The sequence below is a fragment of the Aspergillus fijiensis genome, assembly GCF_003184825.1.
Source record: "Aspergillus fijiensis CBS 313.89 unplaced genomic scaffold BO72scaffold_86, whole genome shotgun sequence".
NCBI lineage: Eukaryota > Fungi > Ascomycota > Eurotiomycetes > Eurotiales > Aspergillaceae > Aspergillus > Aspergillus fijiensis.
This window is the reverse complement of record NW_024469062.1, coordinates 86,138-111,571: the sequence shown is the minus strand read 5'-3', so window position 1 is coordinate 111,571 and position 25,434 is coordinate 86,138. Positions and strand designations below refer to the sequence as shown.

The 25,434-nt window shown below is 52.7% G+C and overlaps 11 protein-coding genes across 11 annotated transcripts; 6 read left to right on the top strand and 5 right to left on the bottom strand.

Annotated features, from left to right (window-relative positions):
- Positions 1–114: 114 nt before the first annotated feature.
- BO72DRAFT_453222 (putative disulfide isomerase) lies at positions 115–2,953 on the bottom strand. The gene is made up of 4 exons (XM_040945928.1): positions 2,392–2,953; positions 2,249–2,330; positions 668–2,194; positions 115–608 (listed from the first exon to the last, which is right to left on the bottom strand). Exons 1-4 carry the CDS (start codon positions 2,601–2,603, stop codon positions 246–248), a joined length of 2,184 nt encoding a protein of 727 aa, XP_040795949.1. The 5' UTR covers positions 2,604–2,953; the 3' UTR covers positions 115–245.
- Positions 2,934–4,144, top strand: BO72DRAFT_453221 (complex I NDUFA5 subunit family protein). Its single transcript, XM_040945927.1, has 3 exons — positions 2,934–3,739; positions 3,807–3,911; positions 3,972–4,144. The coding sequence occupies exons 1-3, from the start codon at positions 3,195–3,197 to the stop codon at positions 4,033–4,035; spliced, it is 714 nt and encodes a 237-aa protein (XP_040795948.1). The 5' UTR covers positions 2,934–3,194; the 3' UTR covers positions 4,036–4,144.
- A 369-nt stretch (positions 4,145–4,513) lies between these two features.
- On the top strand, positions 4,514–7,736 carry BO72DRAFT_296478 (coatomer subunit beta'). The gene is made up of 6 exons (XM_040940409.1): positions 4,514–4,748; positions 4,874–4,936; positions 4,987–5,008; positions 5,067–5,098; positions 5,157–6,425; positions 6,481–7,736. The coding sequence occupies exons 1-6, from the start codon at positions 4,731–4,733 to the stop codon at positions 7,720–7,722; spliced, it is 2,646 nt and encodes an 881-aa protein (XP_040795947.1). The 5' UTR covers positions 4,514–4,730; the 3' UTR covers positions 7,723–7,736.
- Positions 7,737–9,208: 1,472 nt separating this feature from the next.
- BO72DRAFT_390786 (serine/threonine-protein kinase) lies at positions 9,209–11,382 on the bottom strand (the record flags this gene model as incomplete). The annotated part of the gene is made up of 5 exons (XM_040941824.1): positions 9,209–9,406; positions 9,463–9,827; positions 9,889–11,049; positions 11,131–11,274; positions 11,361–11,382. 5 exons carry the CDS (start codon positions 11,380–11,382, stop codon positions 9,209–9,211), a joined length of 1,890 nt encoding a protein of 629 aa, XP_040795946.1.
- A 1,018-nt stretch (positions 11,383–12,400) lies between these two features.
- On the top strand, positions 12,401–14,752 carry adaB (chromatin-binding transcription regulator ADA2). Its single transcript, XM_040945926.1, has 2 exons — positions 12,401–12,946; positions 13,032–14,752. Exons 1-2 carry the CDS (start codon positions 12,854–12,856, stop codon positions 14,475–14,477), a joined length of 1,539 nt encoding a protein of 512 aa, XP_040795945.1. The 5' UTR covers positions 12,401–12,853; the 3' UTR covers positions 14,478–14,752.
- Positions 14,753–14,776: 24 nt separating this feature from the next.
- On the top strand, positions 14,777–16,099 carry BO72DRAFT_296422 (enoyl-CoA hydratase/isomerase family protein). The gene is made up of 2 exons (XM_040940408.1): positions 14,777–15,327; positions 15,450–16,099. Exons 1-2 carry the CDS (start codon positions 15,111–15,113, stop codon positions 16,070–16,072), a joined length of 840 nt encoding a protein of 279 aa, XP_040795944.1. The 5' UTR covers positions 14,777–15,110; the 3' UTR covers positions 16,073–16,099.
- Positions 16,100–16,423: 324 nt separating this feature from the next.
- BO72DRAFT_390762 (mannitol-1-phosphate 5-dehydrogenase) lies at positions 16,424–17,590 on the bottom strand (the record flags this gene model as incomplete). The annotated part of the gene is made up of 1 exon (XM_040941823.1): positions 16,424–17,590. One exon carries the CDS (start codon positions 17,588–17,590, stop codon positions 16,424–16,426), a length of 1,167 nt encoding a protein of 388 aa, XP_040795943.1.
- Positions 17,591–18,324: 734 nt separating this feature from the next.
- On the top strand, positions 18,325–19,189 carry BO72DRAFT_453215 (uncharacterized protein). The gene is made up of 2 exons (XM_040945925.1): positions 18,325–19,038; positions 19,114–19,189. The coding sequence occupies exon 1, from the start codon at positions 18,697–18,699 to the stop codon at positions 19,009–19,011; it is 315 nt and encodes a 104-aa protein (XP_040795942.1). The 5' UTR covers positions 18,325–18,696; the 3' UTR covers positions 19,012–19,038; positions 19,114–19,189.
- Positions 18,976–20,529, bottom strand: BO72DRAFT_296398 (SUR7/PalI family protein). The gene is made up of 3 exons (XM_040940407.1): positions 20,156–20,529; positions 19,706–20,077; positions 18,976–19,644 (listed from the first exon to the last, which is right to left on the bottom strand). The coding sequence occupies exons 1-3, from the start codon at positions 20,273–20,275 to the stop codon at positions 19,303–19,305; spliced, it is 834 nt and encodes a 277-aa protein (XP_040795941.1). The 5' UTR covers positions 20,276–20,529; the 3' UTR covers positions 18,976–19,302.
- Positions 20,530–21,180: 651 nt separating this feature from the next.
- Positions 21,181–22,438, bottom strand: BO72DRAFT_501471 (putative oxidoreductase, 2OG-Fe(II) oxygenase family; the record flags this gene model as incomplete). Its single annotated transcript, XM_040948985.1, has 3 exons — positions 21,181–22,106; positions 22,181–22,282; positions 22,339–22,438. The coding sequence occupies 3 exons, from the start codon at positions 22,436–22,438 to the stop codon at positions 21,181–21,183; spliced, it is 1,128 nt and encodes a 375-aa protein (XP_040795940.1).
- Positions 22,439–23,119: 681 nt separating this feature from the next.
- BO72DRAFT_481367 (phosphotransferase family protein) lies at positions 23,120–24,926 on the top strand (the record flags this gene model as incomplete). Its single annotated transcript, XM_040947674.1, has 3 exons — positions 23,120–23,485; positions 23,532–24,119; positions 24,155–24,926. The coding sequence occupies 3 exons, from the start codon at positions 23,120–23,122 to the stop codon at positions 24,479–24,481; spliced, it is 1,281 nt and encodes a 426-aa protein (XP_040795939.1). The 3' UTR covers positions 24,482–24,926.
- Positions 24,927–25,434: the final 508 nt, after the last annotated feature.

Sequence of the window (25,434 nt, the reverse complement as noted above, 5' to 3'; positions counted from 1 at the left end):
ACCATCAGCTTGTCGAATCAGATATCGCGCATTTCCACACCTCATGTCCCCACGAAGTATGGAAGTATACAAGCTCTTTGTATGTGCCAGCAAGCTACTACGAGGTGAAGAAAGTGAGGGAGCGGGACTAGTCCCAGTATCATCAAGATGTAGCATAAAGAACACCAAAATAGAATTGAAGAGGAAAATTGGGTAATAGAAAAAGAATAAAAAAAAGCTGACTGTACACCACCCCAATTCACAGTTTAATCTACTTTGCCCGTGGAACCACCATTCAAGAGTCCTTCCTTGCCATCGAGGTTGAAGAAACCTCCGCTAGAGTTCCCAGTAACACCGAGGATACCGCCTCGACCTCCGCGTCTCGCCGCTCTGCCTCGAGCCACGAATGTGGCACCGACAATGGACAGGATCAAGATTATGACGAACACAATCGGATGCCCGCTAATGAAAGAACGAGTGAAGAAGAAGATCGACTCAAAAGTGCCAATGGTAGACTTGGGTGTGAGCTTAGGAGGGTTGGAAACCACAAGAGGTATAGTTTCGAGAATCGAAGTGCGAGAGGCCATAATGGATGCTCCGCTGGAGGACGTATCCCAGTAGCGGCGGTTCTAAGACAAAGTCAGTCAAATGTACAACAAGTGGGGTTTATCACCTGCAAGAGACTTACATCTTGGTCGTTAATAATGACACGCTCTCCGTTCTCCACATCGATACCAAACTGAGTCCGTAGCCACCGCTCCCAAAAATCACCATCAACCCAAGCAAAACCGACCTGCTTCTTGTCGTCCTCGCGGATGGTGATACGCATGTTTTTAGCAGCCCGAAGCGCACGCTGGTCGTTTCGGTCCTCAGCCTCTTCAATCCGCAATTGTTTAGCATCCCGCAGCTCGGCGCGCTCCAGCTGGAACAGCTGAACCTGCTTGTCCATCCATTCATGGGCCGCATTCTTTAGCTCTCGCTTAGACTGCAGGAACTCATCCGAGTGCTTGCGGCTCAGAATACCTAGTACAACGTATTTGCCATCCATAATTTCACGAGCGTTGGATGCCGTAAGTTCAGGGACAATAGGCAGCCAAACAGACCGCATCCATCCCAGGATTTGCCGGAAGTCCCGCATATCCTTGGGAGCGAGTGCGTTGTAGTAACTTGGGCGGCCGTCCCGGGACACCAAAAGACGAGGCCAGGTAGAAATCTTGAACCTTTCAGCAAGGGCGCCGCTGTTAGTCTTGACTAGTCTGGCATGTCCGACCAAGCTAAGAGTCAGACGTTCAAGAGCCTTGAAGTCCTCAGAAGTCGTTGCGTGGTCGTAGAAATAGAGGAAGATGACGTCCTCTTTCTCTTCCAGTTCCTTGAAAGTGGTAGCGTCCACATCCTGCACGCCGGAGCCGATCTCCACGGCCTTGTTGGCATAATTGACCAGATCACCCAGACCACGCAGACCATTGTACTCAACCCGTTCACCGCCACGGAAGAAGTAAATCGTCGGGAATTGATTCACTCGGGCGTCCTTGCAAAGCCGAGTCTCGACATCGCAGTTTACTTCGCCGACGTTGAGAGTACCCTGCATCTCTCTGGCCATTTCTTGCCAATTAGGAGCCAATGCCTGACAGTGACCGCACCAAGGAGCGTAGAACTTGATGAACCATGGGTCTTGCGTAGTAGTTACAAGCTTCTGGAAGCTTTCCGCCGTAAGAGGGACAGATATGCCCTGAGGATTCACTGGACCGGATGGCTTAGCCTTGGTCTGCGCGGCATCCTTGGCAACAGGAGCATCACTAGAGGCAAGCTGCGCGGCCTGCTCATTGTGCTTCTCTCCAGCCTTAGCGCCAGCTTCAGGGTCTTTGTCCTTAGCGACAGGGGCATCGGGTTGAGCTTTGGTATCAACGCTTGTATCGCCCGGCTTGGGCAGGTTCAAACCTTGCGCAGGTCGAGAGCCAGGTTTGATCTGTTCCAGCTTCTCTTCGACAAACTCACTCAGTCCTTGCATACTCTTCTTTCCCGTAAATTGCTCAACCATCTCGCCATTGTGATACAAAGCGAAGGTGGGAAAGTATTTCACCTCCAACTTGCGACACAGGTCCCCGTACACAAGACAATTTACCTCGGCGAAGTGAAAGTTGTAGAATTTATCGAAAGAGTTCAGGGACTTGGTATCGGACGACTTTCCAGAGGACGAGGACAAAGGATCCGAGGTCTGAGAAGGATTAGAGAACGCAGTAGGGGGTGAAACCCTAGGGACGCGACTTACATAGTAGAACTCATAGAGTGTCTGCCAAGTTGGCGCAATCTTTTGACAGTGCGGACATGACGGAGAGTACTCTTTGATAAACCTGAAAGGCCTGTTAGCCTGGAGCGGCCAATCTAACGTGGCGCATTGAAGAATGTGCTAACCAGTAACCATCCTTGACGGTTTCGTCGAAATCATCAGGGGTCAAAGACCTGATAGGCGGAACCTCGATGCCATTGAAGAGAGTCGACTTGGGCTCGGTCGAGCCATCCCTCTTCGCGAGATGGTGCTTGGGAGAAGCATCACCGGCGGAGGTAGCCCACGTCGGGATGGAAAGGAGAGAAAGGAATGACCATGCCAGCAAAGACGCCCTCATGCTGGCTGTAGGTCAAGGACAAGAAGCCTTCGAGGTCCTTATTCAGAAAGAAAGAAAATGTGGGGTTGGTAGTGAGAGTCGAGATAAAAGTTATCAGAAAATAAGGATTGGCCGTTCACAGGTGGCACATCGGAGTGGAAGTGACGGATGGTCTAGAAACGAGTGGATCGCCAGTGAGTCGGGGAACCACTCAGACAGGGGGCAATCAGCACGAATTCGGCGCTCCAAGAATATGCAGCAGATGTCTTGCGGAGTACGTCGATAGGACGACAAGCCACCAGACGGAGGAAAGGACGCAGGCGAGAAGGAGACCACCCCTATTATAAGATTACCATTTAACCAGATATCATTGAGATGATGGGCGGAGGCGGTAGGAGGAGGAAGAGGCGCAGGAGGGAGAACTCGGGGTTAGGTTCCTCCGCAATCCGGGACGGAACCTCAACCCTTCGTGCATCCATCCCGATTCAGTGTGCTCATCGTGAATGAACGACCCGATAAGTCACCCCGCTGCCGTTTGCCATTGGGTTTGATATCAACGCCCCTCTGGGTCATTCTCATTCTTTTCACTACCTCACACACCCTCCGCCCAGCATGAGGTCGACACTCCGGTTGCTGGCCAACGTCAAGCCGGCTCGGTACTTGGAGCCTTTCGCTCCCACCGGCTTGACCGGCCTGAACACTCACCCTAGCCCTCGTCCCACCCTGATCTTCCTTTACACATCGACCTTGAACAAGCTCAAGTCCTTCCCCGAGTCCTCCGTCTACCGTCAATCCACCGAGGCATTGACCCGCCACCGTCTGCAGATCATTGAGTCCACGAAGCCGCCTGGATTTGAAGCTTGGTTGGAGCGCGTGAAGAAGACCGTCGGCGATGAGCCTGAGCGCTTCTCTAGCCTTCTACAAGCCAACGGCACGTACGCAGGTGCTGAGCGCCTCGATGGTAGCGACAATGCCCGTGGAGAGGAGTGGGATGGCGAAGCCTTGGAGGCAACCACTGAAGGTCCCGCTCGTACACCAGCAGAAGAAGCCCGTTTCACACAGCTCTTGGAGGAGGCTTCTTCTCCTAAGAACAATGAATCGGACTTCCACCCTGAGGAGAAGAAGTGGGAGGCTGAGCCCGCTCTGACGGCAGAACAGTATGCCGAGATTGCCCTCTCCAGAACTGATTCATCGGGCGGAACGTGCTGATGTTTTTGGATATAGGATCTCTGAAATTGAGCAGCAAATCGGTGCCGGTCTTATTGAGGAAATTATTCAGGTCGCCGAAGGTGAACTGAAGGTTGTTGATGAGTTGTACAAGTCGAAAGCGTAAGTCGACATCAGCATGGTTTAGCGATGGTATGGAATGCAATACTGATATGGTCACAGCTGGGAGGAACTTGAGGAGAAGGCTAGACCTGGCCAGTGGTCTTACTTCGAGCGCCCCGAGTAAGTGCTCGGCATAATAGGGTCTTCTCATGAATGACAGACTTGACTTAAGAATTCCCATTGTTTGTAATTATAAGTTTACGTGTGTCCAATCAAACCCAATCACAATTGCATGATGATGTATAGGTTGTTGTCTGAGCTAAGGTACCCGGTGGATTGTGTCTGGTTTACTGATAACCGCTGGTCGAACGGGTTTATCATGCTGAATGTAAAGAATAATGATTGATAGGGTCTGATGCTAGTGCAAGATCTGCTATGGCATATGTGACTGTAAGGACAGCGTCCCGATTGAACAGGTGGTTCAAATTTAATTTGTACACGCGCATAATTATTCAGAGGACTACCCAAGTACGGAGTAGTAGACATGAAACTGGCCCCCGGCCACCCACGAGGGGGATGATGATCCAGAACCAAAGGCGGTGAGTCTCCCCCTGTCGCTAGCTGATTCCAGATAGCTGGCGGGATTCCCATCTCCTTGTGGACACATCGCTGTCACTTCTTGAGTATCTACGTTGACCTCGGAGGCCATTCAGGCTGAGGAATTTTCTATCCTCTTTGTGCTTTCGTATATCTTTCCTTCGGGAGTTCTTGACGTCCCCGGGCTGGGCTGTTTGAGCGGCTCGTGGCCTGGTTCCCCCTCCTTCTCACAGGCCGTCCTCCGACGCCGCACATAATCGCGACCTTCCTTCCCCACACAAGATGAAATTGGATGTCAAGGTATGGAAGTCGATCCTCGAGGAGTTGCGGACCTTGCTTCAGAAGACCTTGCATATGCTTGGTGTCGGAGTCTACGAACAATGTTCAAACCGCTGACTGTTGTCGTTGTTGTTGTTATCGAATAGAGACAGCTGTTCGCCCGCTCCGAGCGGGTGAAGGGCATTGACTTCCATCCAACAGAGCCATGGGTGAGTATTCCAGCCATAAGAAACTGTGGGCAGGCGCTGATACTTCCCAGATTCTTACCACACTATACAGCGGTGCGTTGGGGAATTGCATTTCGACCATCGCCTCGAATGCGCTAATACGATCACACAGGTCACGTTTACATCTGGTCCTATGAGACTCAAGTAAGTTGCCCTACCGTTACATCACGTATGTCATGATCGCTAAACATGTTTTTATCAGTCGATCATCAAAACCTTCGAGCTTACCGATGTACCTGTACGAGCCGGTCGATTCATTGCCCGCAAGAACTGGATTGTCTGCGGTTCAGATGACTTCCAGCTTCGCGTTTACAATTACAACACCTCTGAGAAGATTGCTTCGTTCGAGGCCCACCCGGACTACATTCGCTCAATTGCAGTGCACCCCACGCAGCCATTCGTTTTGACCGCATCCGATGATATGACAATCAAGCTTTGGGACTGGGAGAAAGGCTGGAAGTGTGTTCAGGTTTACGAGGGCCACAGCCACTATGTGATGGGACTCTCGATTAACCCCAAGGATACTAATACATTCGCATCCGCATGCTTGGACAGGACCGTAAAGATCTGGAGCCTTGGCTCACCGCATGCCAATTTCACCCTGGAGGCCCACGAAACCAAGGGTGTGAACCATGTCGATTACTACCCGCAGGCGGACAAACCATATCTTCTCACCACCTCCGATGACCGGACCGTTAAAGTGTGGGATTACACTACGAAAGCGCTCATTGCTACGTTGGAGGGACATACAAGCAACGTTTCTTTCGCTTGCTATCACCCGGAACTGCCTGTCATTATCTCCGGCTCTGAAGACGGAACCATCAAGATTTGGCATGCGAACACATACAGACTCGAACAGTCTTTAAGCTACGGCTTGGAGAGAGCGTGGTGTGTCTCCTATCAGCGAGGTCGGCAAGGCGTTGCGATCGGTTTCGATGATGGTGCAGTAGTAGTGAAGATGGGACGGGAAGAGCCAGCTGTTTCCATGGATGGTTCAGGCAAGATTATCTGGGCCAGACACAACGAGGTTGTCTCAACAGTGATCAAGGGTGGCGATGCTAGCATTAAGGATGGTGCGCCACTTTCCCTGCCTACGAAAGAGCTGGGATCGTGCGAGGTCTACCCTCAGACCCTGTCCCACTCTCCCAACGGACGGTTTGTCTCGGTCTGCGGTGATGGCGAGTACATCATCTACACTGCTCTTGCGTGGCGCAACAAGGCATTCGGGCAAGCCTTGGACTTTGCCTGGGGTTCGAAGGACAACAGCAATGACTATGCCATCCGCGAGTCGACCACCAGTGTCAAGATTTTCAAGAACTTCAAGGAAGTCAGCGGCGGGCTTGATGTAGGCTTCCAAGCTGAAGGTCTCACAGACGGTGTGTTGTTGGGTGTTAAGGGTCAAGGCGGAATTGGTATGTTTGACTGGGAGACTGGAAACCTGGTCCGCCGCATTGAAGTCGACCCCAAGGCTGTAAGTAACAGGAACTGAAATTCCCTCATTGGATTGTCGCTAACAACTCACTTAGGTATACTGGTCTGAATCCGGAGAGTTGGTGACTCTTGCCTGTGAGGATTCTTTCTATGTCCTCCGATACTCCCGGGAGAACTACATTGAGGGCTTGAACGCCGGCGAAGCCGACGAAGATGGCGTGGAGTCCGCTTTCGAGGTTGTCACGGATGTCAACGAGTCTGTTCGCACGGGTCAGTGGGTTGGAGACTGCTTCATCTACACGAACTCGACGAATCGCCTCAACTACCTGGTCGGCGACCAAACCTACACCATCTCCCACTTCGACCAGGGTATGTATGTCCTTGGCTACCTGCCCCGTGACGGCCGTGTCTACCTTGCCGACAAGGATGTCAACGTCGTATCATTCGGCTTGTCTCTCAGCATGGTCGAGTACCAGACGGTGGTGTTGCGTGGCGACCTGGACACGGCAGCGGAGCTGCTCCAGGACGTTCCCCAGGATCAGATGAACAAGGTGGCTCGCTTCCTGGAAGGCCAAGGGTACAAGGAGATGGCACTCGAGGTTGCAACCGACCCGGAACACCGCTTCGAGCTGGCCCTGGCCCTGAACAACCTCGAGATCGCCCTCGAGATCGCCCGCGAAGCCAACGTCGAGCACAAGTGGAAGATCGTCGGAGACGCCGCCCTCGCGGGCTGGAACCTGGCGCTGGCCCAAGAGTGCTTTACCAATGCCAAGGACGTGGGTTCCCTTCTCCTGCTGCACAGCGCCAGCGGCAACAAGGACGGGCTCCGCCAGCTGGCCGCCCAGGCCTCAGAAGCCGGCCTACACAACGTTGCCTTCTCCACCTACTGGTCCCTCGGCGACGTCGACGGCTGCATCGACCTCCTGGTGCGGACGAACCGTCTCGCCGAATCCGTCCTCTTCGCCCAGACCTACAAGCCCTCGCGGGCCCCCGCCCTCGTCGCCCAGTGGAAGGCCTCTCTGGAGTCCAACGGAAAGACCAAGATCGCCCGCCTCATCGGTATCCCCCCCGGCACCCCTGACGCCGCCGCAGATGATGACCTCTTCCCCGAATGGGACGAGTACATCCGCCTCGAAACCGAGGGCGGCGCCGCCGCCGTCGCTGCTCCCGCCGTCCTCGAGCCTCCTTCGTCCGAGTCCCTGATCGACGTCCACGGCGACGATGAGACCGCAGACAACGGTGCCCCCGAAGTACAACCTGAGGCGGATGATGCGGAGGTCGTTGCCGAGGATGAAGCTGAAGAGGAGGAGGACGAGGAGCAAGAGAAATCCGAGTAAAAATCACCCACCTACCGACCATCCCGCCTAAGATAGACCCTTCTGTTTGTGTTTTGCTTTTGTTGTGGCATGGTATGTGTGTATGTTTGTGCTTGTATTTAAATCCCCGTGGGAGAACTGTGCCGTAGGATGAGAGAGAGACCTATGAGAGGAAAAAGAAGAAAGTCTCCACAACGCCCTCTTATTCTTTGCCTCTGCTTGCATCTTGTTTCACATTTCCCCCTCCCATTCTTCATTTAATTCCCCGTTTTCAATGTATTGACAAGCAGCTAAATCTTGCTTGCGTGGGATATCCACACCCCTTCCTCCTCTTTTCTCTGCTCTGATCCAATTTCCCCTTACATAGCTATTTGTTTTTCAGACCTGTTCGTTACGATTCAATATTATGTGTCACTTGTTCTCTTCCCATAGAGGTATGATGTATAGCCTGTCTCAACTGGTCATTCGAGCCGAGAATCCTTATGTGAAGTTCATGGTCTACTTACCTGGTGTCTATGTGCTGCTTACAGCCGCCAAACCAATCACATCTACGCATTCAGACCATATACATTGGGTCGTACTTTCACAGCAGCAGAAACAAAAAACGTCAATTGTTGTCTATGAGCCAGTCACATCGTGAGAACAAAGTAGGGGAAAGTTCATTTTCCGTAGTTCTTTCTTCTCCCCGTCCCTCCATTCCCCGTAATCAAACCGAAAAGCAACAGCAGGAAAGGTATCGAGCTATAGGGAAAATAGAAAACAAGATGTCTAGGTCGAGACCGCGGACACAGTAACTCATGCATTTTTTGATGTTCGGTGGTGGGCAAAAATTGGGCTCGAAAATCCCAGATGGACGCCAGTTCCTCCGGAAGGAGATAGAAAATGAAGCCTCGGCAAGGTTCGATTGGATCAGGCCAGCAGACCAAAGTCAAAAGCGTCAAAGGCTGGATAGACCGAGACCAAGAAGAATATTGGGGATCTGTTGAAGTCCGGTTTGTTGGCGCGGAGGAGAGAGGAGCGATGGCGTGGAGCCGCCTATGCCGCTTGAGCGTCTCTCTAGCAAAAGATACCTGGCGGCCTAAGACTTCACTGAGGTAGTCGAACCCGAGACAAGAGTGAACAGACACGGTCGCGATGAATGAAAGGAAAGACAGGAATTGAGAAATGGACCAAAGGGACCTGCCTCGATTGTATTGGATGCAAAACCATGTAGGTTAAAAGGGAACACACCAAGCGCTCAACTAGGATCACTGCCATGGAGGAAAAAAGCAAAAATCTCGACAAAAAAGCCTCACGTACTCCCTGTGCTGGTAGAGGAGATAAGAGAAAGACAGCGAAAATGAAGAGAGAAACCCGAGCTACATCGCAGGCAGGATATGCAGATGGAATGGGAACAGATTGAAGAAACTGTTTCAAACAATTCCTTCTCCGTGTTTTGATGTCACATTGTGGTTGTGTTGAGTCCACCTCAAGAACGTTCAGTCGATGGTGACAGGCAAAAAGGCCTTTACTCGGTAATGCTTCCGAAGGAGGGATCCTTAACACTGCCACCAGCATCGCCAAGACCAGCAACCGGACGGTTGTAAGACCAGCCTTCGAACTGTTGTTGCATCGTCTGCGACAGAACAGGACCATCGACGTAGGAATCTTGTGGGGCCTCCGACGTGAATTCACGGTCGAAGTTGGTGGTGTCGCGAGCACCCAGCTGCATCAATTAGTATACGATAACGATAACAGTAAAGATATAGTGACTAGACATACCACATTGGGTCGGAAGCTTGGCTCATACTTCCTTTGGAGCAGCTTGCGCCAATCGATGTTGGCAAAGAAGTGGTGCGACTTGATCTCCGCAGCACCATTGGCACCCAGTCGACGCTGAGGATCACGGTCGAGTAGTCGCGTCAAGAGATCCCGAGCAGCGGGAGGAACAATGTCGGTGCTAGGGAATGTCAAAGGTTCTTGCAAAATCTTACGGTACATGTCGTTCGTGTTCTCGTCGTAGAACGGGGGGAGACCCGTCAGCATCTCATAAAGGAGGACACCTAGGGTCCACCAATCGACAGTCTTGGTGTATCCGTTGCCAAGCAAGAGCTCGGGGGCGAGGTATTCGGGAGTACCACAGAAGGCTATTGTTTCAAGACTGGTTAGTCGATTTGAGGTTAGGTGCGTACTCCTGGGGAGCCTTACTGTTCGTCCGATCCTCATCCTTCATGTCCAACTTACACAGACCGAAGTCGCACAGCGCGATATGGCCAGTGTAATCGAGAAGAATGTTCTCGGGCTTGAGATCACGGTAAATGACCTTGAATCCGTGCAGACATTCCAAAGCACAGAGAAGCTCAGCCGTGTAAAACCGAGCGCGGTTGATATCAAACCGCTGTTCCCGCTGAAGATGGTGGAACAGCTCACCTCCGTTGACAAAGGCTAGAACAAAATACAATTTCTCCGGCGACTGGAAGGAGAACTTCAACGGGACAATGAAAGGATTGTTGATCTGTGCGAGTACTGATCGCTCCGCCAGGGTGTGTGTCACCTCGGAGCGGGAAATGATGTGAGCTTTGCGAATAGTCTTGAGGGCGTAGATCCGACCCGTATCCTTCTTCATGACCTGCATGACCTTGCCAAAACTACCCTTACCAACGACCTTGAGAAGTTCGAAATCCTCCAGCTTCATGCTGCGGTGTTTGTTCTCGACGAACGAGACACCAACCTTAATGGAACCGGAGCCGAATTGAAGATCCAACCATTCCGCGCCAAGTTGGCCAAGCTGACGCTCTTGTGGCTGTTTGTTGTCCTTCTTACTCTTGGGATCCTCTGCGTGTGGCAGAGCTTCCTCAAAACGAGGATGAACCTTGACAGCACCGAGGAAAATATCCTCACTGCGACCGGCACCTGGGCGAGCAGCAGGGTTACGAAGATAGAGTTGGACATTCAATTCGGTTTTGCGCGAAACGTCGAACTTGTAAGCAGTGTTGTCGCCCGCCCAGAGGGGGTTTTCCGGTGATCCAGACACGGCATCGACGAAGACCTGATTCTTCTCGAAATCCAAGAGAGCGTAAGGAAGGTACTTGGTGGAGTAGCGACCATGAATGGTGGGGGCAGCATTGATGCCTCCGCTCGTCGACTGTGGACGGGCGCTTTGTACGAAGGACCCGGCTTGGCCATGCGCGGAGTGGGAGGAGGATGAACTGGGACGCATGCCATAGGCATTGTTGCTCTGGAAGTGCGAGTTGAAGATTTGTTGATAATGAGGCGAAAGAGCGAAACCTCGACCTTCATGGAGGGTGACAATCAAAATACCGGGCTTGACAGGGGCCACGGGCGGGGAGACCAGAGATTCCGAGGCATCTAAAAGCGGGAGGTTTTGTTAGGACGGTCGGCGATCGGAGGACAGGGGGAGGCAAAATCAGTGGGCAAAAGCAAACATACTGATCCCGTTGGAAATGGATGGTGAAATCGAAGGCGTTTGCGAGGCCACAGGAGTCTCTTCGCCGGAATCACCCTTGATGGTGGATGTGGAGGACGACCGCCCGAAGGTTTGGGTCAAAGGAGCGAGGTGGGTTTCCTTTAGTTCTGTCGGCCAAGAAAGATGAGAAAGAACGTCCGTTAGCCTGCATGATCGAAAATAGGAACACCAAAGCACCTTGGGGTTTACATACTTCTAGTAATTTTCCACGACATTGTGACGGTGGGTGCGAGGAAGTGGTGAGGGGGGTAATCAGGAGAAGAAGAGACGAGGAGGAAGGGGAAGCCGATCTGTCCAGGGACAGATGTTTATAAACGGGGAAAGACAAAAGTATGGATGAGAATAGGGAGGAAAGGCCAGAAGGAGTCTGGAGGAGGCCTAGGAATAGCAAAAGACGAGCAAGAGCCAGACCAGTCAAGTGCAGTTGATAGAATGCAGAACCGCCACAGCCACAGCGGTCAGCAGCAGGAGGAGAGAGGGGGGGGGGGAAAGAAGAGGGAGAGAGGGGGGTGGGAGGGGAGAATGGAGGAGGAGGATTGAGCGATAACACGGGCAGCGATACAAACTACCTATCCACTGTACAAGAAATCAACCTCCGACGTGCAAAGATGGAAGAAAAGATACAAGCCTAACACGAGACAAATAAAAAGGTTGACACAAAATGAGTACAAGATAGAATTTAGAGAGAGACTTGGTTGATAAGACCGAGCGAGTAAGAAGGAGCGAAAATGGGGAAGGGGAAGAAGAGGGAGAGAGACTTTGAAAGAGGGGAGAGGGGAGGGGGGGTGGTTTGTTGGATGAGACTCTGGCTCTAGCAGTGCCGCAGTGGAATCAACCAACAGGGACAGAACGGGAGGCCTCAGGGCTGAACTGGATGTGGGAGAAAAGTGGAGGGTGGAAAAGAGATGATTGGGTCAGGCACATCGCTGCCTTAACACCGCAGTAGGTACATAGTATGTACCTTTTGACACCTTGACACCTTGACACCTTGACACCTTAATACCTTAACACCTGAGGCATACACTCTCCTGAAACGCGCACAGCGGCGGTGCAACTTACCCACTCCGTTTCCCTCCCCTGACCACACCGCTAGTCCTAAACAGGGAACGGGCAGCGCACTCGCCCCAGTAACTCAGCCACCGCCCAAATTGGATCATGTCCGCCAATTACCTACTCTAGGTTGGGAGGGGCCCGGGAATCACACCTCAGGCTCATCCGACCACTCAGTGCACCAGCGTCTATCCCGGACTGGAACGGGGAACGACTGCCGACCTCACTCAGCTCAACCTCTCTACCTAGTCACTGATGCACTTCCCGCTCACCTCGGCCTCTTGTTAGCGATACCACCCTTGCTATTTGTACTACCTGATCGCCTCTCCAAGAACTCCGCTGACCCTCAATACGATCTGACGTGACTTGCTGTCCCGCTGTTTCCCCGGCATTTCCCTACTCATTCCTACCCGGTAACTCGGCGGAGACACCCTTTCAGACAGCACTGCATCCCTTGGGCGGTCTCAACCACTCTGCGGTCTCTTATCGGCAACTCAACGTCCCCTCCTCCAAATCTATTCCCCGCGCAAGCTTTCTTCTTCAAATAAACTATAGCCCTCGTCCTGGACTGGAGGGCGCGTCGGTGTGGTCGCAACGGACACGGGAACAGTGGAGGATGAGAGGGAACCGCGATCGATGGGTGTAATACGGAAGAAGACCGCCTCGCGCGGCACCGAAGCAGGCACCAAATATCATTGCGATATCTGCTCGGTTGATGTGACTTCGACGGTAAACCCTCCCCTCTGATCTTTTAGATATGCCTGTATGCCGTCTGTGGTTGTTTACAAGACCTAACCTCGTCCGCGCCTTGTAGGTTCGCGTATCCTGTGCCCATCCCTCCTGCCACGAATATGACCTCTGCGTTCCCTGTTTCGCAGCCGGAGAGAAATCTAAGAACCATGACCCTTCCACACACCCATTCCAGGTGATCGAGCAGAACTCGGTGCCCATCTTCCAGGAAGACTGGGGTGCTGACGAGGAGCTTTTGTTGCTGGAAGGTGCTGACATCTACGGGCTGGGGTCATGGGCCGACATCGCCGATCACATTGGAGGCTACCGCACCAAGGAGGAGGTTCGAGACCACTACATCAGTACATACATTGACAGCCCCAATTTCCCGCTTCCAGAGCGCGCCGATCCTGACGACACCCGCCTGTCCGACTCCATATCCAAGGAAGAGTTCCAGTCGCGAAAGAAGCGACGCATCGAGGAACGCAAAGAGGCCGCTAAGGCCGCTCCCCCGACCACGCCCAAGCAGAAGCCCACTGCTAGTGTTCCAGCGTGTCACGAAGTGCAGGGTTACATGCCGGGTCGGTTGGAGTTCGAGACCGAATTTATGAACGATGCGGAAGAGGCGGTGCAGCATATGACCTTTGAGCCTGGTGCGGGCGAGACCGCGAACGGTGAGCTGGATGCGGAGATGGAGTTGAAGATGACGGTGGTGGACATTTACAACTCGCGCTTGACGGCGCGCACGGAGCGCAAGAAGGTCCTCTTTGAGCACAACCTGCTCGAGTATCGGAAGAACACGGCGCTAGAGAAGAAGCGCACGAAAGAGGAACGGGATCTGCTCAACAAGGCAAAACCGTTTGCCCGGATGATGAACCACGATGACTTTGAAGAGTTCAACAAGGGACTGGAGTACGAGCACAACCTGCGTCTGGCCATCGCGCAGCTACAGGAATGGCGGCAGATGGGGATCGGAGATCTGAAAGGTGGCGAGAAATACGAGCAGGAGAAGCAACAGCGCGCCCAGAGGATGGCGCCGCAGGGCTCATTTGACCGATTCGCAAGCACACGGCCGAAGCAGCAACAGCAGCCCGAACAGCCGTCGGCGGCTAGTCAGTTGACCACGCCAGAGCTGCCACTGCGGCTGCAGAAAGCCTCAGGCACCCCTGGTGCCCCCAAAGCTCCCGAACCTCCCAGTCAGCCAATGAACGACTTTGATCGGATGTTCGCCTCCAACGGGGACGGGATCAGCACGCCGACGCCGCCGGCGAAGACGAAGTTCATTGTGCAGCCGCTGAACGGGGTGATTCCGTGGAAGCTGGAGAACGAAGCTGCTCCGGATCTGCATTTGCTGACAAAGGAGGAGGTAGAGGTGTGCAATGTGCTTCATATTCAACCAAAGCCATATTTGGTCATCAAGGAGACACTGCTGAAAGAGTCGATGAAGCAGGGGGGCAGTTTGAAGAAGAAGGATGCACGGACCATTTGCAAGGTAAATGCTCTGCCGTTCTGGCCATCGACAATGTACTGACAACTCCGTAGATCGACAGTGCCAAGACCAGTCGGATCTATGACTTTATGGTGCACAGTGGCTGGATCAACAAGGGGTGATTTGCTACACGAATACCCGATGTGTGTGTGTGTGTGTGTGTTTTGTAACGGAGTTGGGCGGCGTTCGGAAGGGCAGGATGAATGTTGATGTGATTTGAGTTGTATTGACCGATATGAATGATGCATAGCTTGATCTGACCAGTGTATGGTGTAGTAGATCTGTTGGAGTTTTTGTTTCAAACGCTCTGCTTAATACTCTTCAAGTCATAACACGCTGTAAATTGCGTATAATGATAAGTGCTTGAGGCCTCAATCTACAAACCGAGCATAGCCCAGAGAGTGAAAAGTAAGCTAGGTCGAACCTCGGCAACTCCACCTTGCCGTACGTACTCCACCAGGGCAGAGTCTCCAACATCCCCTTCCCGAAAGCTTCCCCATAAATACTACATAGCCTAGAACAACAACAACAACAACAACAACAACAACAACAACCACCACCAACACCAACATCAAACCAATCCCAATCTCAGTCCTCCCCTCCTCCACACAATCAAATCAAGACAAGATCTCAATCCCAATCCCAATCCCCACCCCCAACCAACACCCAAAGAAAATGACCACCCCAACAGCTAAATACGCCTCCCTCTCCTTCCCCCTCCCCCACATCCTCCTCGTCACCCTCAACCGACCCCGCGACCTCAACTGCATCAACACGCAAGGCCACGCCGAACTCGACGCCATCTGGCGCTGGATGGACGCCAACCCAGCCTTACGGGTGGGCGTGCTCACCGGCAGCGGGAAGGCGTTTTGCGCTGGCGCCGATTTGAAAGGTGAGTCGAGTCGCCCTTCTCCCCAAGTTCTCCTTCAATCCCCCCACCCCCGGAACCCTTTAACCCTCCCTAACCCCCTCAATCCCTCAAAATCCAACATGAAATCAAACTAACCTCCAAAGAATGGCTCTCAACCACCACCACCACCACACCAACCCAAAAGTCCAACCCCATAGCCCCCGCCACCGGCTTCGGGGGCCTCTCGCGGCGCACGGGCAAGAAGCCCATCATCCTGGCGGTGAACGGGCTCTGCCTCGGGGGCGGGTGCGAGATGGCCGTGAACGCGGACCTGGTGATCGCATCGGAGCGGGCCTACTTTGGGTTCCCGGAGGTGGCGCGCGGGGTGGTGGCGTGGGCCGGGGCGCTGCCGCGGCTGGTGCGGACGGTGGGCCGCCAGCGCGCGATGGAGATGGTGCTCACGGGCCGGAAGGTGAGCGCCGCCGAGGCGCTGCGGTGGGGGTTCGTGAACGAGGTCGTGCCGATCGATGCTGAGGGGGAGCCCGAGCGGGATGTCGTGCACCGCGCCCTGGAGGTCGCGGGGCGCATCGCGGCCAATAGTCCCGATGCCGTGGTGGTGAGTCGCGCAGGCGTGAATCGGGGGTGGGAGCGGGAGGGCGCCGATGAGGCGACGGTCAAGCTGATGGAGGAGTGGATGGAGAAATTGAACGCCGGGGAGAATATCAAAGAGGGGCTGAGGGCCTTTGTGGAGAAGAGACATCCCAAGTGGGTGGATAGTAAGTTGTAGTTACTACACGAGACATCTGCAAACTACGAGACGCAAAAAAGTTCATAGCTTGTTCATGCATTTGGTATATGAAATGCTGATTGCTCGGTAAGTACATGAAGTATCACAAGTAAAAAAAGAAAACACGCAAAACCTATGCTGGTATCCCATGCTCCGTTCGCGCCGACCATTTGTTCGCCATATCCCGCACGGTTCTTCGCCGTCCCGCGGCTGAACCGGTTGTACATGCTTCCAGATGCCAGATCCGTGATCAACTCGGAATTGCTGAACTCGCAATGATCTTCGTGAACATCGTAAAACATAACAAAGTACCTCATTTTCGGCGAGATAACCGTCGGAGACTCGATCCGCCTAGACCTTGACTCCCTGCACCTTGCGCACCCGTTCGAGGACCGCGGGGTACAGAGGGTGCTTCTCCTCCAGGCCGGTTAGATGGCTGGTGGCCGACTCAGGGGACTGTTCCTTGAGGATGTCGGCGAGTTCGGCACTCTCTTGGTCACCAGGCACGTTCTGGAAGCGCAGAGCCATCTCGACCGCATCCATCAAGGCATCGTACTTCTGACCGCGCTCGGCGAGCTGGGCAGCAGGTCCGATGAACCGCTCCTTGCGGGAGAGCTTGCGCAGTGGAGCGCGTCCCACACGATCAACGTTGTCCTCCAAGTAGGGGTTGGAGATACGCTGGATGATCTTGTCAACGTACTCCTTCTGCTCCTCGTCTGATATCTCGTGCTTGTCGGTAATGAGGGAGGCAGTCTCGCCAAGGACCTTGTGCACCATCTCCTTGATCTCCGGGTCAGCCAATGCCTCGGCGATCATGCGCTTGCCGCGGATGTGACCAAAGTAGGCTGTGGTAGCATGGCCAGTGTTGACGGTGAACAGCTTGCGTTCGATGTAGGGCTCGAGGTGGTCAACCCAATGAATGGCAGGGATATCTGGGTGGCCGACATCGCCAAAGGGAGTCTTCTCGACAACCCATTCGTAGAACTTCTCGATGCGGACGTTGAGACCGGCGTTGGGAGGCTGGTTGGGGACAATACGGTCGATGGCCGAGTTGGCGAACTGGGCACGGTTATACAGAGTCTCGACGCGATCTTCGGCGGTGTGTTGCTTGATGAAACCATGGAGTGTATCAGTAGCACCAATGGCGTTCTCGCAGGCGATGACAGCCACGGGCTTCTCCATTGTGCGCGCATCGATACCCTTGGCAATCACAGGGGCAATGAACTTAAGAATGTTGGGACCGACGGCGCAAGTGACCACATCGGCAGTGGCGATCTCTTGGATGACATCGCTCTCGTGGGTCTTGGAGTTGATGGCGCGGAAGTTGGTGATGGTCTTGGTCTTCTCACCTTCCTCGCTAACCTCGGTGACCTCGTACGAGTCTGCGTTCTGAAGGGCGTTGACGGTTTGGTCCATCACATCAACGAAGACGACCTCGTAGCCAGCCTCATGGAGGAACTCGGCAACGAAGCCACGACCGATGTTACCACCACCGAATTGGATAGCCTTCTTAGCCATGATGAAGTGTTTTGATGAGGTATAAGGGGTAGAGGATGATTGGTAGTAGTCAAGAGATGTAGAGTGGGGAAGTACTAGGTAGTAGTCTTGGTGAGAGGGGTCTTCTGATAGGAAGAGAGAATGCGGGAGGTAGAGGATGATTGATGTGAGAGTGGTTGATGTTGATGATGAATGAAAAGGGAATAGAACAAAAGGATTGAGGAGGGGGGATTAGAGGGGTATTATATGAAGCCGCAAAGGAGGGAGGAGCAAACCGAAGAGGGGAAGGAGGGGAGGGGAAAAGAGAGGGGCGCAGCATCACATACTGGGGTACGGTACTGGTGAAGCAGGCAAGCAGGCAAGCAGGCAAGTAGGCAGGCACGATAGAACCATAGAGAAGGCTCAGTCGCGGTACGTGCGGGACATGGAATTGGCAGCCGGATTGCATAGATCATTGGTCGGTGGAGCAGGACAATGACCTCAACTCTCTCAAACAAGACTCACCAATCCGAGGATGACGTGAGGGGACCGACCCCTACACCAAACGAACAACCATACCGTCAACCGTGCGGTGATCCTAAACAGGATATTCTACCTAAACTACTTACTACACATGTATGATGATCATGGATGCCAATGCACTTGCATGATTGCAGCTAGCAGGGTGGATGTACCTATCCTTCTGACTCTGTCTGGTGGTATGCTTCCATAATCATCCTTAAGGAGGTATTCAACCCCAATCAGCCACGGCCGGTCTCCCGATCCCTCCCGACCAGTCAGGTTGATAGTGATCTTGAAAGCACTCCGTCTCCTACGACTGGTCTATATTAGACTCCTAGGAGGCTAGTACTACACTACCACTACTACCCTACCCTGGTCATTCTGCACTTCCCCGGGTTTGCGGACTACATCGGCCCGGATAGGAATGTCTTCCCTTGGCACAACTCGGCTTGAGGATTCAAAGGACACGAGGGGTACGAAGATTTCTTCCCGAGTACGGCCTACTCGTATGTTCATGGAATGATGAGGATGATTTTTGACTAGTGGTGAGAGGGAGGAGTGGAATGTCATCATCATCATCAGACAGTTGGGCGGTAGTTAGTCGTTCGATCAAACATCACATCGTCATGCCGCTGGGGAAAACGAGGAGGAAAGACCCACCGCTGCCGGTGTCAGTCTGGCTGAGAACTACACACACACTACACAACTTCCTTTACACTTACGTCGTAGTCTCGGTCTTCTCGGTCTCCCCCACCCACCTAGTGACGTTATTCTCTCCTCCACCTCGTCTTTCCAATTGCTGGCTCCATGTTGAATTCGGCCCTCATCGACTCGGTCCAATTCCATCTTCCAAAACTCGAAGACAATCCATGTGGGTCTTTATACACTTATTGTCTCCCCCAGCTTTCTCGATCCTTCTCGATTTCTCGCTTCATACATGAGAATAGAAAGGAAAAGGCACACCAAATGCAAGTTCAATGTTCAGTACAGTACAGTAAGTAGTAATAATACAATGGGACTAATTACTAGAGAGTTATTTGCAGTTACACACCAATGGCTTCATCGCCGTTTCCCGCCCGGCCCAATCGAGTTTTTCCCTCACTTTCCACCCATTTCCATCCGGCCGATCGGCCCCCCTTGTCGCCTTCTTCTCTTCTCTCTCTTCCGATTCGTTTTACAGTCCCGTTGGATATTCCCGCGTTGCTCCTTACTCCGTACCTGGTAGCCCCGTGCTATTCGTGTGAACGCAATGTTACCGAGTCGTCACTGTGGTGACTGTGGACTTCCGATTTGGCATGGTCTTCCAGCAGATCGTCAGGGCCTTCGTCAAATCCATCCTCGTCATCAGGAACATAGTCCACTGGAGGTCGACTGCGATCGATCAACACCATCACTAACCCTGTCGTGCCCCCAATCAGATACAGCCCTGTTGCTGCCCAAGTGAGACTCAGGAATTGCGGCCCGTACTCCGCTGTTACTCCAGCGTCCTGCCCATGGTAGCTGACCAGGTTGACAAACTGGAATGCAATCACGGTCGCAATGATGGACGAGATCCCAAGCATCACGAAACTCAACTGCGCACGGGTCAGTTCATCCGTTGAGAGGCCACACATCGCAAGACGGGCGGGATCATACCATCATGGACGACACTTCCGTTACCGTCTGTCGCGGACCGCGTCTGAGCGCCCACCATGCCCTTTCAAACAGCGCCAGGGCGGCCACTCCGGCTCCCAAACAATAAAATATTCCCATACTGCGCGATGTCATCTGGAAGGCGTAAAAGTCGTCGGTGATCGCGCTAGGCCACCCCAAGTCCGCCGGGGTGGTAGTATTCCCGGTGTCGGCCCGGATCGCAGCATCAGGGTCAAACGAAAAGAACAACGTTCGATCGGAGCAGTTGTTAAAGTCCTTGTGATTCACCCGCAGTTCTCCCTCGCAGTATGACATGACATGGATGGAGTAGAAACCAGCGATCTCCGTGCTTTGGCTGATGTTTGAGGTATAGATCTGTCGTAGATGTCAGAGGCTTGTCTCAACTTTGAGCTCATCTGGTGTCACTTTGGCGATGAGGGCAGGTTTACTCACTGTTAGGATTGAGGTGTCGGGCAGTACACTCGTTTGTGACCCCGCGAAGAGGCATATTAGTGTCAGTATGAAGGCGATAAATGCTGCCACTGTCGGCAACCAGTTCACTAGACGACTCATGGCGCAGCGATGCCGCTCAACTTCTATTGTCAACAAACAGGTTGTGGAGAATCAACTTGCATTACAGCTGTCCCAGACTGGCAATGAGTTCTCATGTATACTCTTCGCTATCGGGCCGATGAGATCGTCGAGCATTCCGTGAGATGGCCAGTCGCCAGCAAGATTTAGATAAGAAACATCGTGGACTCCAACTTCACTTCTTCCGGTACATCTCGCTACTGATCGAATAGCACAATGTTACCGCGTTGGCTCGAAAATGATTCCAATTGGACGCGAGATACCATTGGAATGTATTGGCCTGGGAAATCAGGCAGCGAATACCGCAGCGTGGAAAGACTCATCAACCGCCAGCGTGAAGAATGTGCGCGCCCACCGATGGTATTCCTGGCACACTCGAATCGCGATTCAACCCTATATCTTATGAACAAAACCGATTTCCGCGGTCAGACTACGAGGGAATGGTGACATCCTCGGCATTCTAACCCTCGAATCCATGAGCGCACTGGTTCATGAGCTATCATCATCCATTATGCTTGCAGAGTCCTCAGCTCACTGTGGATGTCACACTTGTGACCGGGACATGCATGATGTCCCATGGTTTGGTTCGAAGTGTAGCAATGCTTGTCTACCGTGGAGCACCATTGTGTAGAGTCGTATCTCTGCTTGCTGTCAGCCAGTCTCTCGTGTTCTAACGCTAAAGCCCCCCGCACGCCCCACTAATGGCTGCTACCCCGGATTTGGCACGTGGCGCGAGCTGCTGACGAGGAAGGTCTGAGCTGATATTACCCCGCGCTTCGCTCTCAGTGTAGCCCATAGCTAGAAGCTCAGGCTGGTCATAACTTTCGGATACAGAGCGATCCTCCTTTCATTGAGACCGTACCCTAACACAGTCGAGTGCAAGAGACTTAATCGTACACTACCTGCGTCTGAAACCGACCCAACGAGAGAACCTCTTTCGACTCAGCCTTCACCCAATTTTTCCTGACCCTTGCCCTTACCCATTCGGTGGCAGGGATAGCTACCTCCTTCTCATCCTGCCTTCCGTGCGAGTAATACCCCATTCGCCTGAGCAGCGGACTATCGATGGCCCCAAGATTCATCTCATCTGACGGTCTTACAAAATACAGCAGTCCTAAACGATCCAGCCCGACTTGATCCTCTGGCGGAGACACGACACGATGGACCCCACTCTTCAAGTACCCATTTGATAGGAACTCTACAATATCGGCAATGTTGACCGCCGCATGGCCTTCGGGAATCCTCAGCCACTGCCACTCTGCCTCCGCCGACCGTTTGACTTGCAACGCTGCCACTGGCTGCTGAAAGACAAACGTCAGTGTTCCGAAATCTGTATGGCCCCGTGTGTAAATATGATTGCACCGCTCATTCTCCTCCGCCGACCTGGCCCTCGACATCATATAGCGGAGCGCGCTGTCGCAATTCGCCTCATAGCGATGGCCTCTGACCAAGGCCTCTTCGTCCGGTAGTTCCAGCACAATTGCGAGGAGCCGGAGGATCTTGTGCGCTACTTCCTCATGGATATGGCGATGAACCTGCTCGATCTCCTTCCAGTGCCGGTGAATCACGTCCGGCTGGGTGCGCTGCGTCTGTGGGATGAACTTGAACAGGTTGTACATCTCCACCTTGTCTGGCAGGCCCGGGGCGAGCTCGACGCTCCCGAGCGGGCGGTAGCCATTGTAGTTCCCTTCTTCAAGCGGAGCGCGATACTTCAATCGTTCTTCGAAGGGCAACGCGTAGAACTCTTGCCCGATGGCATACTGTCGGTCAATCTGATCTTGGGTGAGACCGAAGTTGGTGATGTAGAAGAACCCTATCCTCTTTCTTAGCTTGGTCTCTTTCCTGGGCCGGAGCCATCTTATGCATTTTGGAAGAGGAGAAACCTACCAACCTCATGCGCGGCTTGCTTCAATTGTTTCACTAGTCTGGCTTTGCCTTCTGGGTTGTCGAAGAGAGAGAGATCAAGTGTGACGAGGTCTGCATAGTCGACTGGCTCGCTTGTCAGTGTGCTCTGCCTCCGTATGGTCAGTCGGAAGAGTACTTACGCGGTTGCGTTGTCTCCGGTGGATGGACGTATGCCTCTAGCGGCTCGGTTGAAACATCGCCGTGAGCTGTCTTATTTTCGATAGGTGCTGGGATGACCATGTCGTGTGTGTGCTCAATGAACGTATACGAAATTATGATCCGGTTAGCTGGCACAGCATGTCGCAAGGCTTGAAATGCAAAGACACTGGTGGTTCTGGCAGCAAGTGTTGTTTGGAGGCTGTCTTACCCCGCTTGAAATCGACTGACGTGATAGTAGCACCGATTGACGATATTGTCCAGGTTAGGAGCGAATCATTGGGTCGCATGCTGTGTCACTACATTCTGATCTTTGATAAATACCTACCTCCTGGTAGTACACCTAGCTAGGAAGAGCCTCATGAGTTTTCGACTCTAGCTTCGCCTCTGTTATGGGAGGAAAGAATTAGTAAGGATGGCAGGATCAGAGCTAGATAACTAAGTAAACAGGCAAATTGACGGATAACCAGTTGTCATGACAGGGAAAGTAAAGAAATAAAAAAAAGTAATACAGACAGTAGGGAAATGCAGCAACATGTGCAATAATGTGATGTGTGTTACACTAGCTCATAACAGGCCAAGTCAAATCAATCATACAGGCGCTTAATAGGAGGCGAAGATTGGCCTAAACATTCTGTAGACCACCCCGTCCCGTCGGCCCAGACAATTTTTCCGGTCAGCGTCTCTCTCCTTGATCTGTCCACCCCTCTTCCCCAAACTCCCTACCTCCTCCTTCGCTGAATCAACCTGATAGCACATGCAAAAATGGACTTCGATCACCTCGCGGAAGAGAAATCGAATCTGATCTTTCAAGTGTGGCTTCAGAATCTACTGAGGAACTCACCCGAGGAGCTGGCGGGGAAGGTAGCTTCCCGCCATCGTGCTGGCACACCTGTAAAAGCCGCGCCGCTTGCCAATGGCGCTTTCAATATCTGTTACCGCGTTACCTACGATGACGGTCATCGTGTCGAGGTCCGGTTTACTGCACTTGGTCGGGTCGTCGCTCGTACTGAAAAGGTCGAAGATGAAGTCGCTATCATGCAATATGTTGCCCAACATACAAGGGTCCCTGTCCCAAAGGTCTTGGGATCTGGAAAGTGTGTGGTTGGCCCATACATCGTGATGGACTACGTTGAGGGCAAGCAGTTAAGTGGGTTATCTTAGACAACCGTCTCAGGAGATAGTCACACTGCGTTCGAATATCAACATGTCTGTGTTGCGAAGAGCTTATATGGGCATGGCTGAAATATTGCTGGAGCTGTCAAAGCCCGAGTTCCCCTTCATTGGAGCTGTTCGACTGGACGAGACTGGCGAGTGGACGGTGCAGCAACGACCATTCACCTTCAACATGAATCGCCTTTCTCAGACCTCCAATATTCCGCACAGTATATTTGGGCAGCAACACTTTGACAATGCAGCAGATTATTTTGAGGAGCTTGCGCGTCACCATTTCCACCATTTGGAGCTACAGCGCAATGACGCGGTAACTGATGAAGCTGACTGCCGGAAGAAGTACATTGCGCGTTGTCTGTTCCGCAAGTTGTCGCGTGATATCTCGAAGGAACACTGCAAAGGTCCTTTCAGGCTATATTGCGATGACCTCCGTCCTGACAATGTTCTTGTTGATGCATCAAGACTGGCTGTCACGGGAGTCATCGATTGGGAGTTCACTTATGCTGCCCCTGCCGAATTCACATATGCGGCGCCTTGGTGGCTCTTACTGGAGAAGCCGGAAGACTGGGAAACTGATCTGGATGAATTTCTGGTGCGTTTATGCCGAGATTTAACACATTTCTCGAGGTCCTCAAAGAGTGCGAGGCCAAAAAGATCCAGGACGGTTCCTTGTCACATTCACAGCAGCTGTCCATCGCTATGGAGAAATCGATGGAGACTGGATTGTTCTGGATTTGTCTTGCTTCACGCCACAGTTCCATGTTTGATGAGATATATTGGAAGTTCATCGATCCAAGGTTCTATGGCCCATTTACAGCAGTCGAAGATAGACTGGGTCTGCTCAGTGAGGAAGAGCGGGCGAACATCGACACCATCGTTGAGCAAAAGATGCTGCAGGCAAGTGAGGGCACTTTCGTCTCTCATTACAGCATTGACGAGTTAGTTGACCTATGAACCTCTGCTCTTGCGTGGTCCGGCCGCATGTTACTTGATGAGAAGAAGTAGAGAAAACATGGCTCCTTTATGAATAATAATAGGCAACTAGATACATCGAGTTCAATGCACACCCATCCAACCTATTTGCGTTTACGAGCTCGAAGGTATGGTTACCCACAGGAGGAGAGAAGCCTTGTGAATGGTGGCTGCGGCTTGCGTATGGCGGCGGTTATTCGAGGGCTTGCAAAGATGACTTGGGTTTCGTGTCGCTTATCGATGTAGATGGGTCAAAGGATGGGGGGTTCTCATGGTCAATCGCCTGGCTTAAGTAGGCCGAATCGGCTCAGAGGTACTATCTCTGACCTCTCATGAGCGGCCGGAGAACAGTCGTCCACGCGCCTAGATGAGATGAATCCCTGCGTAGGAACCGGTCTAGAACTAGCAACCTACGAATACATAGCTGGGAACGCTGCATTTGCTGCTGGGCGATTGCCAGACTATGGGACGCAAGCCCCTGCCATCAACGCACAGGAGTTGAGCAACAATGCTATAACGTAGACAGAAACTCACTAAAGACACCACTGCGCGATTCGCTTTATGTCTAGGGAATGGCATGCCACAGGTCACCTCGGGCGTCTCAATGGGGCCGTGATTGGCCCATAAGGAGAAGTAAGGATCACTGCGCGTCTTCCGGTCTCAAGCGTTACTACACTACGTAGAGTCGGCGGGGTACAGTACATACAAGCGCACTGTACTGTACTCTGTAAATCTTAATGGCCGAACTTAAGCGCCTGCGGTCAGTTCTATCACTTATAGCGTGCCCCAACCCCTACACGGTCAAACACTAGCGCGATGAGCTGATGCGAACTAGGTATGTACAGCAAGTTAGGTACGAAGAAGTACATGATTCTGGGGGACGGTTCGCAGTGGTTCAATGAGAGAAGGCCCATAACATGACTAAAACAGGAGGC

What these genes read in the sequence shown, in the direction of transcription:
- BO72DRAFT_453222 (XM_040945928.1), bottom strand. Translation starts at nt 2,603, where the DNA reads ATGAGGGCGTCTTTGCTGGCATGGTCATTCCTTTCTCTCCTTTCCATC. An exon ending in ACCGTCAAGGATGGTTACTG is followed by an intron (nt 2,331 to 2,391) that starts GTTAGCACATTC and finishes CAGGCCTTTCAG; the next exon opens with GTTTATCAAAGAGTACTCTC. An exon ending in CACTCTATGAGTTCTACTAT is followed by an intron (nt 2,195 to 2,248) that starts GTAAGTCGCGTC and finishes AATCCTTCTCAG; the next exon opens with ACCTCGGATCCTTTGTCCTC.
- BO72DRAFT_453221 (XM_040945927.1), top strand. Translation starts at nt 3,195, where the DNA reads ATGAGGTCGACACTCCGGTTGCTGGCCAACGTCAAGCCGGCTCGGTAC. An exon ending in CCCGCTCTGACGGCAGAACA is followed by an intron (nt 3,740 to 3,806) that starts GTATGCCGAGAT and finishes TTTTGGATATAG; the next exon opens with GATCTCTGAAATTGAGCAGC. An exon ending in GAGTTGTACAAGTCGAAAGC is followed by an intron (nt 3,912 to 3,971) that starts GTAAGTCGACAT and finishes ATATGGTCACAG; the next exon opens with CTGGGAGGAACTTGAGGAGA.
- BO72DRAFT_296478 (XM_040940409.1), top strand. An exon ending in TCTTACCACACTATACAGCG is followed by an intron (nt 5,009 to 5,066) that starts GTGCGTTGGGGA and finishes ACGATCACACAG; the next exon opens with GTCACGTTTACATCTGGTCC. An exon ending in TTGAAGTCGACCCCAAGGCT is followed by an intron (nt 6,426 to 6,480) that starts GTAAGTAACAGG and finishes CAACTCACTTAG; the next exon opens with GTATACTGGTCTGAATCCGG.
- adaB (XM_040945926.1), top strand. Translation starts at nt 12,854, where the DNA reads ATGGGTGTAATACGGAAGAAGACCGCCTCGCGCGGCACCGAAGCAGGC. An exon ending in CGGTTGATGTGACTTCGACG is followed by an intron (nt 12,947 to 13,031) that starts GTAAACCCTCCC and finishes CGCGCCTTGTAG; the next exon opens with GTTCGCGTATCCTGTGCCCA.
- BO72DRAFT_296422 (XM_040940408.1), top strand. Translation starts at nt 15,111, where the DNA reads ATGACCACCCCAACAGCTAAATACGCCTCCCTCTCCTTCCCCCTCCCC. An exon ending in CGCTGGCGCCGATTTGAAAG is followed by an intron (nt 15,328 to 15,449) that starts GTGAGTCGAGTC and finishes TAACCTCCAAAG; the next exon opens with AATGGCTCTCAACCACCACC.
- BO72DRAFT_453215 (XM_040945925.1), top strand. Translation starts at nt 18,697, where the DNA reads ATGCCGCTGGGGAAAACGAGGAGGAAAGACCCACCGCTGCCGGTGTCA.
- BO72DRAFT_296398 (XM_040940407.1), bottom strand. Translation starts at nt 20,275, where the DNA reads ATGAGTCGTCTAGTGAACTGGTTGCCGACAGTGGCAGCATTTATCGCC. An exon ending in CCGACACCTCAATCCTAACA is followed by an intron (nt 20,078 to 20,155) that starts GTGAGTAAACCT and finishes CATCTACGACAG; the next exon opens with ATCTATACCTCAAACATCAG. An exon ending in CGGAAGTGTCGTCCATGATG is followed by an intron (nt 19,645 to 19,705) that starts GTATGATCCCGC and finishes ACCCGTGCGCAG; the next exon opens with TTGAGTTTCGTGATGCTTGG.